Source organism: Dromiciops gliroides, chromosome 2, assembly GCF_019393635.1.
Source record: "Dromiciops gliroides isolate mDroGli1 chromosome 2, mDroGli1.pri, whole genome shotgun sequence".
In the NCBI taxonomy this organism is placed as follows: domain Eukaryota; kingdom Metazoa; phylum Chordata; class Mammalia; order Microbiotheria; family Microbiotheriidae; genus Dromiciops; species Dromiciops gliroides.
Genome location: NC_057862.1, coordinates 297,611,318 through 297,627,644, shown reverse-complemented (window position 1 = coordinate 297,627,644; position 16,327 = coordinate 297,611,318). Strand labels below are relative to the sequence as shown.

General features: G+C 40.5%; 1 protein-coding gene across 1 annotated transcript in view; it reads left to right on the top strand.

The window, feature by feature from the left end:
• The window catches only part of HHIPL1 (HHIP like 1), a 90,569-nt gene that overhangs the window by 42,994 nt on the left and 31,248 nt on the right, over window positions 1-16,327 (top strand). Inside the window, exon 6 of the mRNA XM_043985987.1 lies at window positions 65-210. Within this exon, the coding sequence (XP_043841922.1) occupies window positions 65-210 (146 nt within the window). The remainder of the gene's footprint in view (window positions 1-64; window positions 211-16,327) is intronic.

The following is a 16,327-nucleotide window of genomic DNA, read 5'->3' as shown; positions in this document are numbered from 1 at the left end:
TTTACACTGCTCCAGACGGGGCCATCAGTGACTAGTATTAATACTATTTGCTTTTCCTCTTTAGGCGCTTGATGTCACTCAGGGAGAACCAGGCTACTAGACAGTGGCGGTACAATGAGATCTGCATGGGGCGCGGGCAGACATGCATGTTTCCAGGCATGATCAACAACTATTATCAGTACATCATTTCCTTTGCTGAAGATGAGGCAGGTAAACTCAAGTTTCGATGTAGTTTCACCTACAGAGGCTACTGACCTTTTGTTTGATACCTAGTAGGGGTTTTTTTTGTGTGTATTTTGTTTTGTTTTGTTTTGTTGCTTTTTGCGGGGCAACAAGGGTTAAGTGACTTGCCCAGGGTCACACAGCTAGCAAGTGTCAAGTGTCTGAGACTGGATTTGAACTCAGGTCCTCCTGAATGCAGGGCTGGTGCTTTATCCACTGCGCCACCTAGCTGCCCCCTAGGAGTAGTTTAATATATTTTATAGTACCTTTTTTCTTTTTTTTTTTTTTTTTGTTGTTTTGTTTGTTTGGTTTTTTTGCGGGGCAATGGGGGTTAAGTGACTTGCCCAGGGTCGCACAGCCAGTAAGTGTCAAATGTCTGAGGCCGTATTTGACCTCAAGGACTCTTGAATCCAGGGCCGGTGCTTTATCCACTGTACCACCTAGCCGCCCCCGTACCTTTCTTCTTTAAAAAAAAAAATTATTGATATATTTTTTTAAAAATCACAGACATTTCTCAATATGCTTTCTCTTAAAACAACAACAACAACAACAACAGTTAAAAAACCATGACTGGCAGAGTGACTATGTTTTTTTGGGTTTTTTTGGTGGGCCAGTGAGGGTTAAGTGACTTGCCCAGGGTTACACAGCTAGGAAGTGTTATGTATCTGAGGTCACATTTGAACTCAGGTCGTTCTGAATCCAGGGCCAGTGCTTTATCCACTGCGCCACCTAGCTGCCCCCTAGAGTGACTATGTCTTAATCAGTATTTATGCTTTTATCCAACAAAAAAGTTCAGTAGCAAAAAGACATTAAGCCTAGATACTACTTCTAGGCTGGCTGGGAGAAGGCTGCTGCCTTTGTGACTCAGACAAATCATATCACATTTCTCTATCTCACTTCCCTTTTTCTTTAAAATGAGGAAATTAGATCATCTGTAAGGCCCCCTTGACTCTGATGTTTTGTATGATCTGATAGGAGTCAGAGACCTAGGTTCTGTTTCCTTCAGCCACTAACTGTCAATGTGACTTTGGCAAAATAATTTCACCCCTCCTGGCTTCTGTTTCCTCAAACAGGAACGAAGGGATATGACCAGAAGTCCTTAGACTCTTCCAGGCCTATGGTTCTAGAGCAGCATGTCATCTGATTCTAAGGTCCTTTCCAGTTCAGTCAGATATTTTCTTCTATGAGTCTGGTGAGGCCTGCTTAAGGCCATTCCCTTGATAGACACCTTCCTCAGGGGAAACCAAAGCTCCTTGTGAGAAGAGGAGGGAGGTTTGGGAGTGTGTGTCCTGGCCGGTGAGGAATATGAAACTCTCCTACAGGGAAAGCGTTGGACAGTGACTTGCTTTCAGATAGCCATCTCTCTGATGTGTAACTAAGAGTTGGTAGGATAATGGTCTCTCTAGGAATTATTACTGTTCCTAGTCCTGTTGACATGAGATTATCTGCAAGGTTCACTAATGCGAGAGAGGGAAGTCATTAGGGAATGTGATAAAGTATCCTCCTTCCCATAAAGCTGTGGTGTCAAACTCAGACCGAAACAGGAGCCACTAAATTGTACGTCAGGATTTCTGCCAGATGCATACCGACTTAGAAAACAACGTATTAACATTATCTGTGTTCTATTCTACTTTTATTTATTTTGTTAAATATTTCCCAGTTATATTTTAATCTGGTTCAGGCCTCAAGCAGTCCTCAGGTTTTGTGTTTGATAACTCTGCTGTAGAAGAAACATGATATGCTGGAGGGAGCACTGGACTTAGAATGGGGTTCATACTTGGATCAGACTATAGTAGTTATGTGACCTTGAGCAAGTTGCTAACCCTGTTTAGGTCTGAATTTTTTTTTAATCTGTAAAATGGGTTCAAAAGAAAGGAGGTAATAATACTACTGTGCTCTGCTGTGGTTAGACACAGCTAGTACATTATATATAACATGTATAATGATATTGAATATTATTCTGGGTATCACATTTTAAAAAGGATATCGATAAATTGGAGCCCATTCAGAAGGACATGATTGGGAGGGTGTAAGGCCTCCTGACTGTCACAAAAGAAATAAAGAACTGGGGATGTGTAGTCTAGTAAAGAGAAAATGTGGCAGGGGACAGGGTGAGGGACATGAAAGTATTTGAAGGCATGTCATTAGGAGAGAGATGTAACTTGCTTTTCTTGGCCCCAAAGGAGAGACCGTAGAGTAATAGGACAAATGATAAGAAATCAAATTTTGGTTTGAGTTACAGAAAATGTTCAACAATCAGAGCTATTTAAAGGTGGATGTTGTTAAGTGGTGGCTAGGTGGATCACCTGTTGGGAATATTAAAGAGGGGATGTCTCCAGGAAGGCTAAGGTCAAATGCCTGCTGAGGTCATTTTCAGATCTGAGACTCTATGGAATAGTTTTGTAGGATAGTAACACTTTCATGAGCTACCTCACAGAGTTGTCTTGAGGAACGTACTTGGCAAATCACGAAAGCTTATCATAACTATTATTACTATTGCTAAGATAGCATTGCTGACCTAATCTCAACAGACAGTCTTCTTTGAGGAATTTTAGTTCTAGGTAGCGGGGGATGGATTGCCCCAATTCATCCACAGTCTCTTTCCTTGTTCCCTTTTATGCTCTGGTCCAGTTTAGGGATGCATTTTATGTTCATGGAGAGAAAGCAGAGCTTATTAGACAGAATGTCAGCCTCTGTTATTAGCACCCTGCTCCGGCCAAGTAAGCACGGATGGACTCCTGGAGAATAACTAAGGCCCAGGGAAGCAGTTGGCCACTAACATTACCAAGGCCACTGATCAGCTGCTGGGTGTTTTCCGTGTGAGCCCCTGAGCCGATTCTTGGGCTGACTTCACTAATCCAAAGATTAAGAAGAAATGAGAAATGAGTCATTTTCTCTAAAGGACCTGGACGGTAGAGTTCATGGCTATGCTAATTAGGTCTATAAATTGTGCCTGGTACAAATGAATGTCTTTTCCAGCTGATTAAGACAATCATCCCTCTAAATAGCTGGCGGAGCTTTCTGCTAATTAGGCTTAGCACTTGTACATAATTCCACCCACAGGCATTTCTAGACCTTTTCCAAACAGTCCAGGCACGACTCCAGAGGCTGCCTGTAGGAGCCTCCTGTTTTATGGCCTGAGAGGCTGAAGTCGGGGAGAATTGGTCATGAGTCCCCTGTGCTAATTCCAGGAGGGAGGTATGCAGGCTGTATTCTAGGCTTAGCATCTCGGAAATGGCATTATTTATAATTGTGGGAAAGGGCAGTTATTTTTGAAGTCCTTAAGATAAAAAAGAGGAGGAAAATGGAATGATTAGGTTATAGGCCTGCCTTGGAGGTAGGGGTAGGGATGGGATCTGGCCTGTGGCCAGGGTTAGGGGGTAAGTCTATAGTCCTGCAACAGAGGGTTTTCTTTGCGATAAGTTAACTAGACTAACAGGAAAATCGCTCATTACTTTGAGCTCCTTAGCTTCTTTGCTTTAGTGACAATCTGTTCTACAACTCCAGAATAACTTGTGCGTGCTAGAATAACATGCACGAGGTCACCAATCAGTAGGGACACATTTCTTTTCTTTTCTTTTCTTTTTTTTTGTTTGTTTGTTGGTGGGGCAATGAGGGTTAAGTGACTTGCCCAGGGTCACACAGCTAGTAAGTGTCAAGTGTCTGAGGCTGGATTTGAACTCAGGTCCTCCTGAATCCAGGTCCAGTGCTTTATCCACTGTGCCACCTAGCTGCCCTTATATTTTGTAAATCTTAAAACACTATATAAATGCTAGCTATTGTTATAATATTAACAAATGTTAGGGGCAGCTAGGTGGCACGGTGGATAAAGCACCGGACCTAGATTCAGGAGGATCTGAGTTCAAATCCGACCTCAGACACTTGACACTTACTGGCTGTGTGACCCTGGGCAAGTCACTTAACCCCCATTGTCCTGCAAAAAACCCCCAAAACAACAACAACAAAAAGATTTGCAAAATACTTTACATATAGTATCTCAGTTGATCCTCATACCAACCCTGTGAGGCAAGGGCTATTATTATCCCCATTTTACAAAAGAGGAAACTGAGGCTTGAGAAAGTTTAAATGACTTGCCCAAGATCACAATCTAGTAAGTGTCTAAAGTAGGATTTGAACTCAGATCCTCCTAATTACAGGTCCAGTACTTTATCTACTAAGCCACATAGCTGCTTCACTTAAATGCTTACTTTGTGCAACATGCTATGTTGGGGATACAAAGATGGAATATGACATGATTCCTGTCCTCAAAAAGCTTACAACTTAATAGGTGAAATTGGACACAGGCACAAATAAGGATGAGGGGAGTATGTGAAAGGGGCAAAAAAAGGGTCTAGACCAAGTGCTCTAGGAAGATTTAAGAAGGGATTGAGCACTTTCAGCTGCAGGATTCAGGGAAGGCTTCATTAGAGGAAGTGGATCCTGAACTAGGCTTTGAGGGAAGAGAAGGATGTCACTGCTCAGAGATGAGAAGGGAGTATATTCCAGGCATGGGAGATATCAGGCCACAGAAGCTGGCAAAAGCAAAGCAAGATCAGAGAATAGGTGGTAGTCTGTCCTGACTGGAATGTGGAATGTGTGGAGGGTAGTAGTACAAAACACGACAAGAAATGTAGGTTGAAGAAAGATGGTGGATAGCCTTAATTACCAAGCTGAGGAATTAATTTTTTTCCGCAGTAGATAGTGGAAAACTCTTGAAGGTTTTTGAGTAAGTTACTTGCTCAAGTCTTTGAAAAAGAGGTGTTCAGGGGCAGTTAGGTGGCACAGTAGATAAAGCACTGGCCTTGGATTCAGGAGGACCTGAGTTCAAATCCAGCCTCAGACATTTGACACTTAATAGCTGTGTGACCCTGGGCAAGTCACTTAGCCCTCATTGCCTCGCAAAAAAAAAAAAAAAAAAAAAAAAAAGGTGTTCCTTCTTCTGTATCCTCTACTTGTGCTATCAGGCCTATCCCCTTCCCTCTCTTCTGGGAGTTTACCCCATTAGTTAGTCCCTTTCTCCCAAATTTTCACCATCTACTAATCCACTGGCTTCTCCTTGATAGCTTAAAAATATTCAAGGTCTCCCTAGTTTTTATTTTATTTTTTTGGTAGGGGGAATGAGGGTTAAGTGACTTGCCTAGGGTCACACAGCTAGTGTCAAGTGTCTGAGGCTGAATTTGAACTCAGGTCCTCCTGACTTAAAGGCTGGTACTTTATCCACTGAACCACCTAGCTGCCTTCTTTCTAGTTTTTTTTTTTTAAAGTTTCACTTAACCTTGCAAACCCCAAGCTGTCATCCTATATCTCACTTCCTTTTCACTGAAAAAATCCTGAAAAATGAAGTTTACATTCACAGCTTTCACATACTTCTTGTTGTTCATTAGTTTCAGCCGTGTCCAACTCTTCATGACTCCATTTTGGGTTTTCTTGGGAAGGATACTGGAGTGGTTTGCCATTTCCTTTTGCAGCTAATTTTACAGATAACAAAACGGAGACAAACAGGGTTAAGTGATTTGCCTAGTCTGAGTGTCTAAGGCCAGATTTGAACTCAGGTCTTCTTGACTCTAGGACTAGTGCTTTGTCCACTTCGCCACAACACAAAATAATAGAGAACTACTGTAGCTCATTGACAGGGAGGGAGTGACATGGTCATCCTGTACTTTAGAAAAATCAGTTTGGCAGCTGGATGAGGGATGTGCTGCAATGCGGAGAGACTTGAGGGAGGGACACCAGCTTCTGGGATTCTATTTCCTGTTCATTTCTTTTTTTAAATAAATGCATTATTTATTTATTTTAAAAATTATTTTTTAAATATTGAGTTCCATATTCTCTCTCTCCCTCCAGTCCCTCCCCAACCCATTGAGATGGCAAGCAATATGATTTCAGTTATACATGTGAAATCATGCAGAACATATTTCCATATTAGCTATATTGCAGAAAAAGCAAGAAAAATAAAGTAAAAAATTATGCTTCAATTTGTAATCAGAGTTCATCAGTTCTTTCTCTGGAGGTAGATAGCATTTTTCATCATAAGTCTTTTGGAATTTTCCAGGATCATTGTATTACTGAGAAAAGCTAATTCATTCACAGTTGATCATTGTAAAAATATTGCTATTACGGTATACAATGTTCTCCTCGTTCTACTCACTTCACTTTGTATCAGTTCACATAAGTCTTCCCAGGTTTTTCTGAAACCATCCTCCTCATCATTTCTTATTAGCACAATGGTACATCATCACAATCATAAACCATGACTTGTTCAGTTGATATCCTGGTTCATGTCTTGTCTGATATTCCTTCTCAAGATTCTTTCCTGGATTATCATCCATATCCCACCTAATAAACATAGATATTGGCAACATTTTGGGGCACTCCACTTCTCTCTCTACATTCCTTAGGTCATTGGTATCGAACTCAAATAGAAACAGGGGCCATTAATCTTTACATAAAGATCCTAATGACCCACATATTGACTTGGTTTTAAAAATGTAGTACTATCTATGTTTTATTATTTTTTTTTTTGGTGAGGCAATGGGGGGTAAGTGACTTGCTCAGGGTCACACAGCTAGTAAGTGTCAAGTGTCTGAGACTGGATTTGAACTCAGGTCCTCCTGAATCCAGGGCCAGTGCTCTATGTTTTATTGTATTTTTATTTTATTTTGTCAACTTTTTGCAATTGCATTTTAATCTGGCTTGTGCCACACTCAGGAATGTTTGGGGCTGCATGTAGCAGCCAGGGGGTCGAATATCTGACATTTCTGCTGTAGGTCATCTCATCAGCTTCCATGGGTTCAACTTCTGTTTTTGTTTTTTGTTTTTGTTTTTTGTTTGTTTGTTTGTTTGTTTTTTGTGGGGCAATGGGGGTTAAGTGACTTGCCCAGGGTTCAACTTCTTGGTGTGGTATATTCCCAGATCTATAGAGCTTACTCTAATTATGCTCCTGAACTTCAGTCTCATGACTCCCACTGCAGTTGGACATCTTCATCGGTATTGGCATCTCAAACTCAATGTCCAAAATGTATCTTTTCCTTCCTGAATCCCTTCCTCCTTCTCTAAGCTTCTCTATTTCTATCAGGGGCAAGGGGAACCAACATCTTTGCCATCACCCTGATTTGTAACCTCAGCCTCATCTAATACCTAGCGCAATGTCTGGCACACAGTAGTTACTTAATAAATGCTGATAGATTGATCAATTGATCCTTGACTTCTCTTTCTTCATCATGTACCACATTCAGTCAGTTGCCAAGCCTTGTTGATTCCTCTTCCACAGAAACTCTCCCTTTTATCTCCCCTTTTCTCTACTCATTTAGCCACTGCCCCAGTTTAGGTCTTATAACTTCTCACCTGGAGTGTTGTAGTAACCTCCTGTTTTGGTCTTTCTCTTCTAACATCTGTCTTTCATACAGCTGGCCAAAATAATCTTCCTGAGGAACAGAAAATGTCACTTTCTTTCATAAGATACTTCAGGGTTTATTACCTCTAGGATAAAATACCAGCTCCTTAGGCTGAAGGTCTTTGGCCTTCTACAATCTGAATCCAGCCTCCCTTTCTGACATTTTTGCCCACCCTCCCTTATCTTCCTATCACTCCCTTTTAGGTACCCTGTGTTGAAATTAAACTAAATCTAACTAAATCTGTCCTCCAAACTCAATTGTCTATCCTCACCTCCATATCTCCTGTTTGTCATTTCTATCTTGCAAATCCTTATCTTCCTTCAAGGTTTAGCATAGATACCCCCTCCTCTGTGAAGCTTCCCCTGATTCTTCCTTCCTCCCCCCATTGCTAGGGATCTTCCCCTTTCCAATATACCTTGTATTTGCTCACCTGTGTACCTGTTTTGTCTCCCAGTAGAATGTAAGCTTCCTTGAGGAAATAGGCTATCTCATTTCTCTCTTTGTGACTTCAGCACTCAGCATAGGGCTTTATGCCAAATAGATATTTGATAAATGTTGAATCGAATGGTCAGATCTGCATATAAGTAATATTTTATTTTGGCAGCTGTGTAAAAGATGAATTAAAGTGGAGAGTGGAGGGAGTAGGGGAGAAGAGATTGAATTGAGGGAAACTAATAAAATAATTGAGACTGGTCCAGGATAGTTTAGATCTGTGCCTGCCTGAAGGCAGGGGGATGAACTCTATGACCTCTCAGAAATCTCTTCCCCTTTTGCTGACTCTCTTAAACAGCTGCTCCAGCATCTGTGTAAACACAGCTGCATAATGGATACCATTGACGTGTGTGTGTGTGTGTGTGTGTGTTGCCCACACCCTCATGCCTTTGCTCATAGCTCCACACCCCCCTCCTCAGTCAGTCAGCAAACTGAATACTTACTCTGCCCATCCCTGTTACTGAAGAATGTTCAAGGAGCTCATTCTGGTTCAGGAGACAAGATTAATACTCTGAAACAACAACAGCAAACAGTACCAGGCAGTGTATAATTACCTAACTACTAAATTGTATAGGATAAGCTATTAGTTCAGAGCTGTTCAAAAATAGAATGCGCTGCCTCAGGGATTCCCCATCCCTGGATATGTTCAGGAGGCCAGATGGCCAGTTGTTCAGGATGTTGGAGAGGGCATTTCTGGTCAGGTACTGGGTGGACTAGGACAGGGGTTCTTAACGTTTTTGTGGGTGTCATGGCCCCCAGGTTAAGAATCCCTGCCCTACATGGAATTTGGAAAAGGTCACCTTCATCCTGGAACACTTGGCCCCCTGCCCAAATTGTATCCATCTGTCAAGCCCCAATATGTCTCAACTCTTCCAGGAAGCCTAACCACAACAACCTCTACTGATCTATAATAAAAAGTGTTACTACAAATATTTTTATGCATATGGATTCTTTTTCTCTCTCTTTTATCTTTATGGGGGGGCCTAACCCTCCCAGGGGTATACTTGGCCAAAAGTAACGTATAATTTAATGGCTTTGGGGGTATAAATCCAAATTTGTTTTCCAGAGTGGTTGGACCACTTCACAGCTCCACCAGTGGTGAGGGCATCAGTGTGTCTGTCTTCCCAAAGCCCCTCCAACAATTGTCATTTTTCTTTTTTTGTCATCTTTGCTAATCTTAGGGGTGTGAGGTAGGACCTCCATGCTGTTTTAATTTGAATTTCTTTTATTATTATTAGTGAACTGGAGCATGTTACCATGTGATTTATTGAGAGCTTGCTTTTTTTTTAAGAATTGCTTGCTCATTTCCTTTAGCAATTTACCTATTTGGGAATGGTTCTTGTTCTTATGTATTTGTGTCAATTCCATACACACACACACACACACACACACACACACACACACACACACACATATGATAGTAGACCTTTATGAGAGAAATTTTTTGGGGTTTGTTTTGTTTGTTTTTTTGCAGGACAATGAGGCTTAAGTGACTTGCCCAGGGTCACACAGCTAGTAAGTGTCAAGTGTCTGAGGTTTGAACTCAGGTCCTCCTGAATCCAGGGCTGGTCCACTGTGCCACCTAGCTGCCCCAGGAGAGAAATTTTCTGCAAAGATTTCTTTTCTCAGTCAATAGTTTCCCTTCTAATTCTGACTTCATTGATCATATTTGTGCAAAAGCTTTTAAATTTTCTGTAATCAAATTTGGTTCTATTAGGCCATTGCTTCTCAGTTGCCTTTGCTGTGTCATGCCCTCTGTCCATAGGTGTCCAGCAGAGCTCTGGCCTGGGTTCTCTTCTCTTCCCTCCCTCCTTAACTTGATCTTACCAGTTCTCAATGGATTTAATTACCATTCCAATGCTGATTCTCCAAACTACCTCTCCTGCCCTAGTCTCTCTGCTGACCTCCAATCACACATCTCCAGCTGCCTTTCAGATATCTCAAACTGGATGTCTGGTAGACATCTTAAACTCAGCATGCTTAAAATTGAACCTATTTTTCTTCCTATACCCTCTCATTCACCTTTCTAGCTTCCCTGAGACTGTCAAGAACACCTTCCTCCCAGTCCCTCTGGCTCATAACCTAGGTGACATCCTCAACTGCTCACTCTATCTCTCAAACCCCCTCCCCCAAATCCAATCTGTCACAAAGGCCCTTTGATTTCACCTCAGCAACATCTCTCAAATATACCCCTTCTTTTCTCTGAAATTGCTGCTACCCTGGTGCAGGCCCTCACCACCTTACACCTGGATTATTTCAATAGCTTGCTGGTGAGTTAGCCTGTTTTGAGTTTTCCCTCACTCCAATGCATCCTCTATTCAGCTGTTCAAGTGATTTTCCTAAATTAAAGTTCCAATTGTGTCACCCCACCCCCTCCTCACCTCCAGGATCAAATACAAAATCCTTTGCTTGGCATTCAAAATCCTTCCTAACCTAGCCAACCCCCTCCCTTCACTATTCCAGTTTTCCCGTACCTTATTCCCTACCATATATTCTTTGATCCAGTGACACTGATCTCTTGGCTGTTCCACGAATTTGATATTCTTTCTCTTAGCTCTGGGAATTTTTCTTTGGTTGTCCCCATGCCTGGAATGCTCTCCCTCTTTAACTCTACCTACTGACTTTACAGGCTTCCTTCAAGTCTTAATTAAAATGTCATCTTCTACAGGAAGCCTTTCCCAACCCCTCTTAATTTGAGTATCTTCCCTCTTTTTTTTTTTTTAAAGTGAGGCAATTGGGGTTAAGTGACTTGCCCAGGGTCACACAGCTAGTAAGTGTAAAGTGTCTGAGGCCGGATTTGAACTCAGGTACTCCAGACTCCAGGGCCAGCGCTCTATCCACTGTGCCACCTAGCTGCCCCTTCCCTCTTTTAATTATTTATCATTTCTCCTCTATATAGCTTGTTTGTACGAATTTGTTTGCTTGTTATCTGCCCCCATTAGATTGTAAGCTGGTCGAGGGTAGGGATTGTCTTTTGCCTCTTTTTGGATCTGTAGTGTTTAGCACAGTGCCTGGCACATAGTAGGCACTTAATAAATGTTTAACCAGGGGCAGCTAGGTGGTGCAGTGGATAAAGCATAGGCCCTGGATTCAGGAGGACCTGAGTTCAAATCCAACCTCAGACACTTGACACTAGCTGTGTGACCCTGGTCAAGTCACTTAACCCTCTTTGCCCCACAAAACAAAACAAAACAAAAAACAAAAAATAAATGTTTAACTGACTCTCTTCAATTTTATCAAATGTGACTTTTCATGAGAGTCCTATTCTCAAGCTTCACTATGGCATAGAAGTGAACCTGGATTCTACAAAACTATGCTAGTGGAGCCCAAGGCAAGATATCCCATGCTAGAAAGGCTTTGAGTATGGTGCTGGGAACCAGCAGAGTCTGTTTTCTGAAGACCAGCATGGTTAATCATGGAGAAGCACAGCACAAGTAGTTTGGCCATTTGGTGACGAAACTTTCTTGGCCATGGCAACCTTGAAATAGGGAAAAATTTTTAAATGACCCTTGGTCCTTTGCCATCCCCTTTTGTTTTTACTATGATGATGTCAGAATGGTGGGGAAGGGGACAGTGGGCATTAAGAATCACAATTTTCGGGGGCGGCTAGGTGGAGCAGTGGATAGAGCACCAGCCCTGGATTCAGGAGTACCTGAGTTCAAATCCGGCCTCAGACACTTAACACTTACTAGCTGTGTGACCCTGGGCAAGTCACTTAATCCTCATTGCCCTGCAAAAAAAAAAAAAGAATCACAATTTTCAGACTGTTAGCAAACTTTAATTTGACTGTTGGTATTCTATATGTAAGATCTTTGTCTAATGACCAACGGATGATCCTATTACTAAAGCAGGTGAATCATATCATTCCCGACATTTTTGCCATAAACAAAACCAGAGGAAAAAAGGAAGTTGTAGCTAGTTGGGAGGAAAGCTTTAGAGGAACTCTTTTGAGAGACAAAGAAAGGAGTAGGAAGAGTAAGTCTGATTATATGCCCCAAAGCTACAAAGAAATATTATTTCATGGCACATTTGGTCATCAAGTATTTTAGTATTAATGAAAAGCCCTTGCAAAAAAAAAAACAAAAAACACCATGAAAAGAGTTGTAGCTAATGCACCAACATTAGTTGCTGAGGATGAAGTGGTAGAGAAATTCTATGAAGAGCCTGATAAGACCCTCTGAATCAAATCAATATTAGCCTGATAATTTGGTGACTAATGCAAAGGTGAAAGAAGGTGAGGATGGGAAATAATCTATGGGCAAATATGTTCAGAAGATAATTAGGTGATGAAAAATGCTGTCCACATCTAGAGAAAGAACTGATATAGTCTGACTGAAGATCAAAGCATTTTATTTTTCCCTTTTTTTGTATGTGTTTTTTTTCCCTTTTGGTTTCTTTCTTCTTTTACAACATGCCTACTATGGAAATATGTTTTACAAGATTACACATATAAAACTTCTATCAAATTGCTTACTGTCTTTGGGAGGGGGTAGGTGAAGGAGGAAGGGAGAAAATTTGGAACTCAACATTTTTTTAAAAAAAAAATGAATGTTAAAAATTGTCTTTACATAAAATTGGGAACAATAAAATACAATTTTAAAAAAGAATATGATGAGAGAAGCCTAAGACTTCTACATTATATAAAAGCCTTGTGCCTCTATATTGTGAAAACTTTCTTTAGAGAAAGAATTAATAGGTGCTGAATATGGCAAGTATCAAATGTGATCACTAAGAATGAATTTGACAACATTTTAGCGGACCAGAAAAGACTTATGGCCATTTTTTTTATTCCTAAGTCATTTATCTGTGCATAGACCATTGACTTGTCAGAGCTAAGATCAGAATTAATAATAAACAAGATAAGGAATAGTAATGAAAAAAGATATGGAGTTAACTTAAATTATTCAAACAAGCTATTGAAAGTAAAAAAAAATGGACAATAGACAACAGAAATTACTTTGGCACCAACTATAATAATTTTGCCCAGAAGTTAAACTAGTGTAAATTAATTGCTATGATAAAAAGACCAAAATCCTAGAAATCACATTCCTCAGCAAATATTGGACTTACTTATTTCAAATGAGATAAAATTTGTAAAAAGGCATTTAATACAATGCTTGGCAGGTCAGCTAAGTGTCACAGTGGATAGAGTGCCAGGCCTGGAGTCAGGAAGACCCGTCTCACTGAGTTCAAATCTGGCCTTACACAATTACTAGCTGTGTGACCCTGGGCAAGTCACTTAACCCTATTTACCTCAGTTTCCTCATCTGTAAAATGAGCTGGAGAAGGAAATGGCAAACCACTCCTGCATCTCTGCCAAGAAAACCCCAAATGGGGTCAAAAAGAGTCAGACATGACTGAAATGAGTAAACAACAATACAATACATGGCACATAGTAGGTGCTATATAAATGCTTATTCCCTTCCCCTCTTCTCACTTGCCAAGAAATAACTGCCAAAGGCAATAAGTGGGGTAAAATTTAAACTTATCTGCAAAATCATACAAAGAAGGATGATATACAATTATTAGCAGCACTGTCTCCTAAAGCAGAGAGAAGCTTTGGAGGGTAAAGCCATTCTAAAGAAAGCTTGGTAAAATATCCAGTTAAACAAAGTTATCTCAAAGGCATTCAAGGATGAAAATGAAAGGAGAACTACAAACAGATGAAAAAAAAATATGGATTTGCAAAAATTATTCCAACAGACAATTTTCTCTATTAAGGACAGTGGATCCACCACACTTAGATTATAAAGTCAGTCCCTAAGGTGCTTACCTCATAAATATTAATAATACATTTTTGTTAGTTGATTGATGCTGATGGGAAAAAGTGAGGAGAAACTGCTTCCATTTGAATTGTTTGAGGACGCTTAGCAAGAGAAGATTTGGGTTGGGAGCAGAATATAATATCCATCTTTGGTTATTTGAAGGGCTGTCATGTGGGACACAATAATTTAATGAAAAAATGACAAAATAGAAAGTTAATGTTGCATAGTTGATAAGGAACTGTACTTGGAGTCAAGGAGACCTGGGTTCGACTCCCATCTCTGACACCCACTAAGCTATGTCATCATGGGCAAGTCCCTTGTGTTTTTGAGCCTCGGTTTCCTCTTCTGTGAAATGAGGATAATCATAGTATTTATTCTACAGGGTTGTTGCAAGGCTGGGATGAGATAATAAACGTAAAGCCCTTTGGAACTTTTAGAATACCCTATAAATGATGTCATTTTATATAGATTTAGAGTCAGTGCCTGGGTTAAAATTTCAGTTTAGTATCAGTGTAGCCTTGGACAAGCCATTTACCCTCTTTGAGCTGCTGCTTCCTCATTTTTAAGATGAGAAGTTGGACTAGATAATCACTGAGATCTCTTCCAGTTCTAAATCCTATCAACTGTTATTCGTTCTGCTTATTCTCAGAAGAGGGAACTTCAAATAATCCGTAGAAATTTGTAGAAAGGCAGATTTCAGCCCAGAATCACAGAATCTCCTAATTGGAAGCAACCTCAGAGTCCATCTTGAACTTGTGACATTGCCTTTTCCATGGCTAAGACTTTACATTTATCCCAATGATACTTAATCTTATTTTATTTTGGATTGAGCAGCTAGGTGTTGAGGTGGATAGAGTGCCAGACCTGGAGTCAGGAAGACACTCAACTGTGTGACCCTGGCTTATACACCTTTGGAAAAGTGGGTGTTCCAGAGGGTGGTAATGAACTCCAATTGGTTAACAATTAAGGAGAGAATATTCATTATAAAGAGAAGTGGGCTCACTTCAATGAGGGGCTGAGAGGGGGACATCATGTCACTCTTGGACAAAGAGACACTTTCTTCGCCCAGACCACCCCCAGCCTTGAGTAAACACAATGTGCAGGAATTCACCTTAGATAAGGTGGTCTGGGTCGGGTAAATTTTTGGTAGAGGTCAGTAATGTCCTTCAAAAGCTGGGCTTTGAACAAGGAAACAGGATGGGGAAAAGGCCTGGATCTTCCTCATAATTGTTTATTAATAATCATTTCTCTTACTTTTATCCAAGTACTTGATAAAAATGTTAAGCACCAAGCCTAGGGAAGATACCTAGGGCATTAAAGGTTCTTTAGTTAATACTGAATCTTTAACAACCATTCTTTGGGTCTGACCATTCCACAGTTTCTGAACCCACATAATAGTGATTAATCAATAAACATTATTAAGCACTGTCTATGTTCCAGGCACCATCTTAAGCACTAGGGATATAAAAAGAGGTAAAAGACAATCCCTACCCTCAAGGAGCTTACAATTTAATGGGGGAGACAACATGCAAACAAATATATACAAAACAAATTATAGACAGAATAAATAGGAAAAGATTAACAGAGGGAAGGCACTTAGACTTAAGAGGTTTTGGGAAGGGCATCCTGTAAAAGATGGGATTTTAGTTGGGATTTAAAGGAAGCCAGGGAAGTCAGAACATGGGGGTTGAGATGGGAGAGTGTTCCAGTTATAGGGGACAGTCAGAGAAAGTACCTGGAGCCAAGAGATGGAGTGTCTTGTTCATGGAACAGTCAGGAGGCCACTGTCACTGGATGGAAAAATATGTAGTGGAAAGTAAGGTGTAAGAAGACTGAAAAATTGCTGATGGTGGGTGGCTAGGTTATGAAGGACTTTGAATGCTTAGCAGAGGATTTTGTATTTGAACCTGGAGGTGATAGGGAGCCACTGTAATTTATTGAGATCACCAGTCACTGCTTACTTTAAAAAAAATGTCCCCTAGCCATTTGCTACCTCTAAATGACTGTTGTATTGGTAAGCTTCTGCTTAGTCCAACATCTTCATTCATGAGAGTCAGACTTTAGGGATAGGGACAGACACAGTATTTTTTAAAAAAAGCAACAACTAGGTTCTAGAAGGATAGATAGATGGAAAGGGTTGGAGAGGTTGACTGGGGTCAGATTGTGGAGAGTTTTGAATGCCAGACTAGGTATGGAAGTCAAAACTTATCTAGTAGATAGTGAGGAGTCAATGAAGATTCTGGAGCCAAAGAATAACATGATTAGGAACATTTTTAGGAAGATTCAGAGTGGATGGAAAGGGGCAATGGAGTGCTGGAGCCACCTCATACTGGCTCTTGAACTGATGGTTAAATTTTTAGTATGAGTATTTACTTCTCAGAAATTGGCAAATACAACAAATTCAGATTTGATTTATTGTTTTGTTGATTGTCTAAACTTAAACTGATGGAGAAA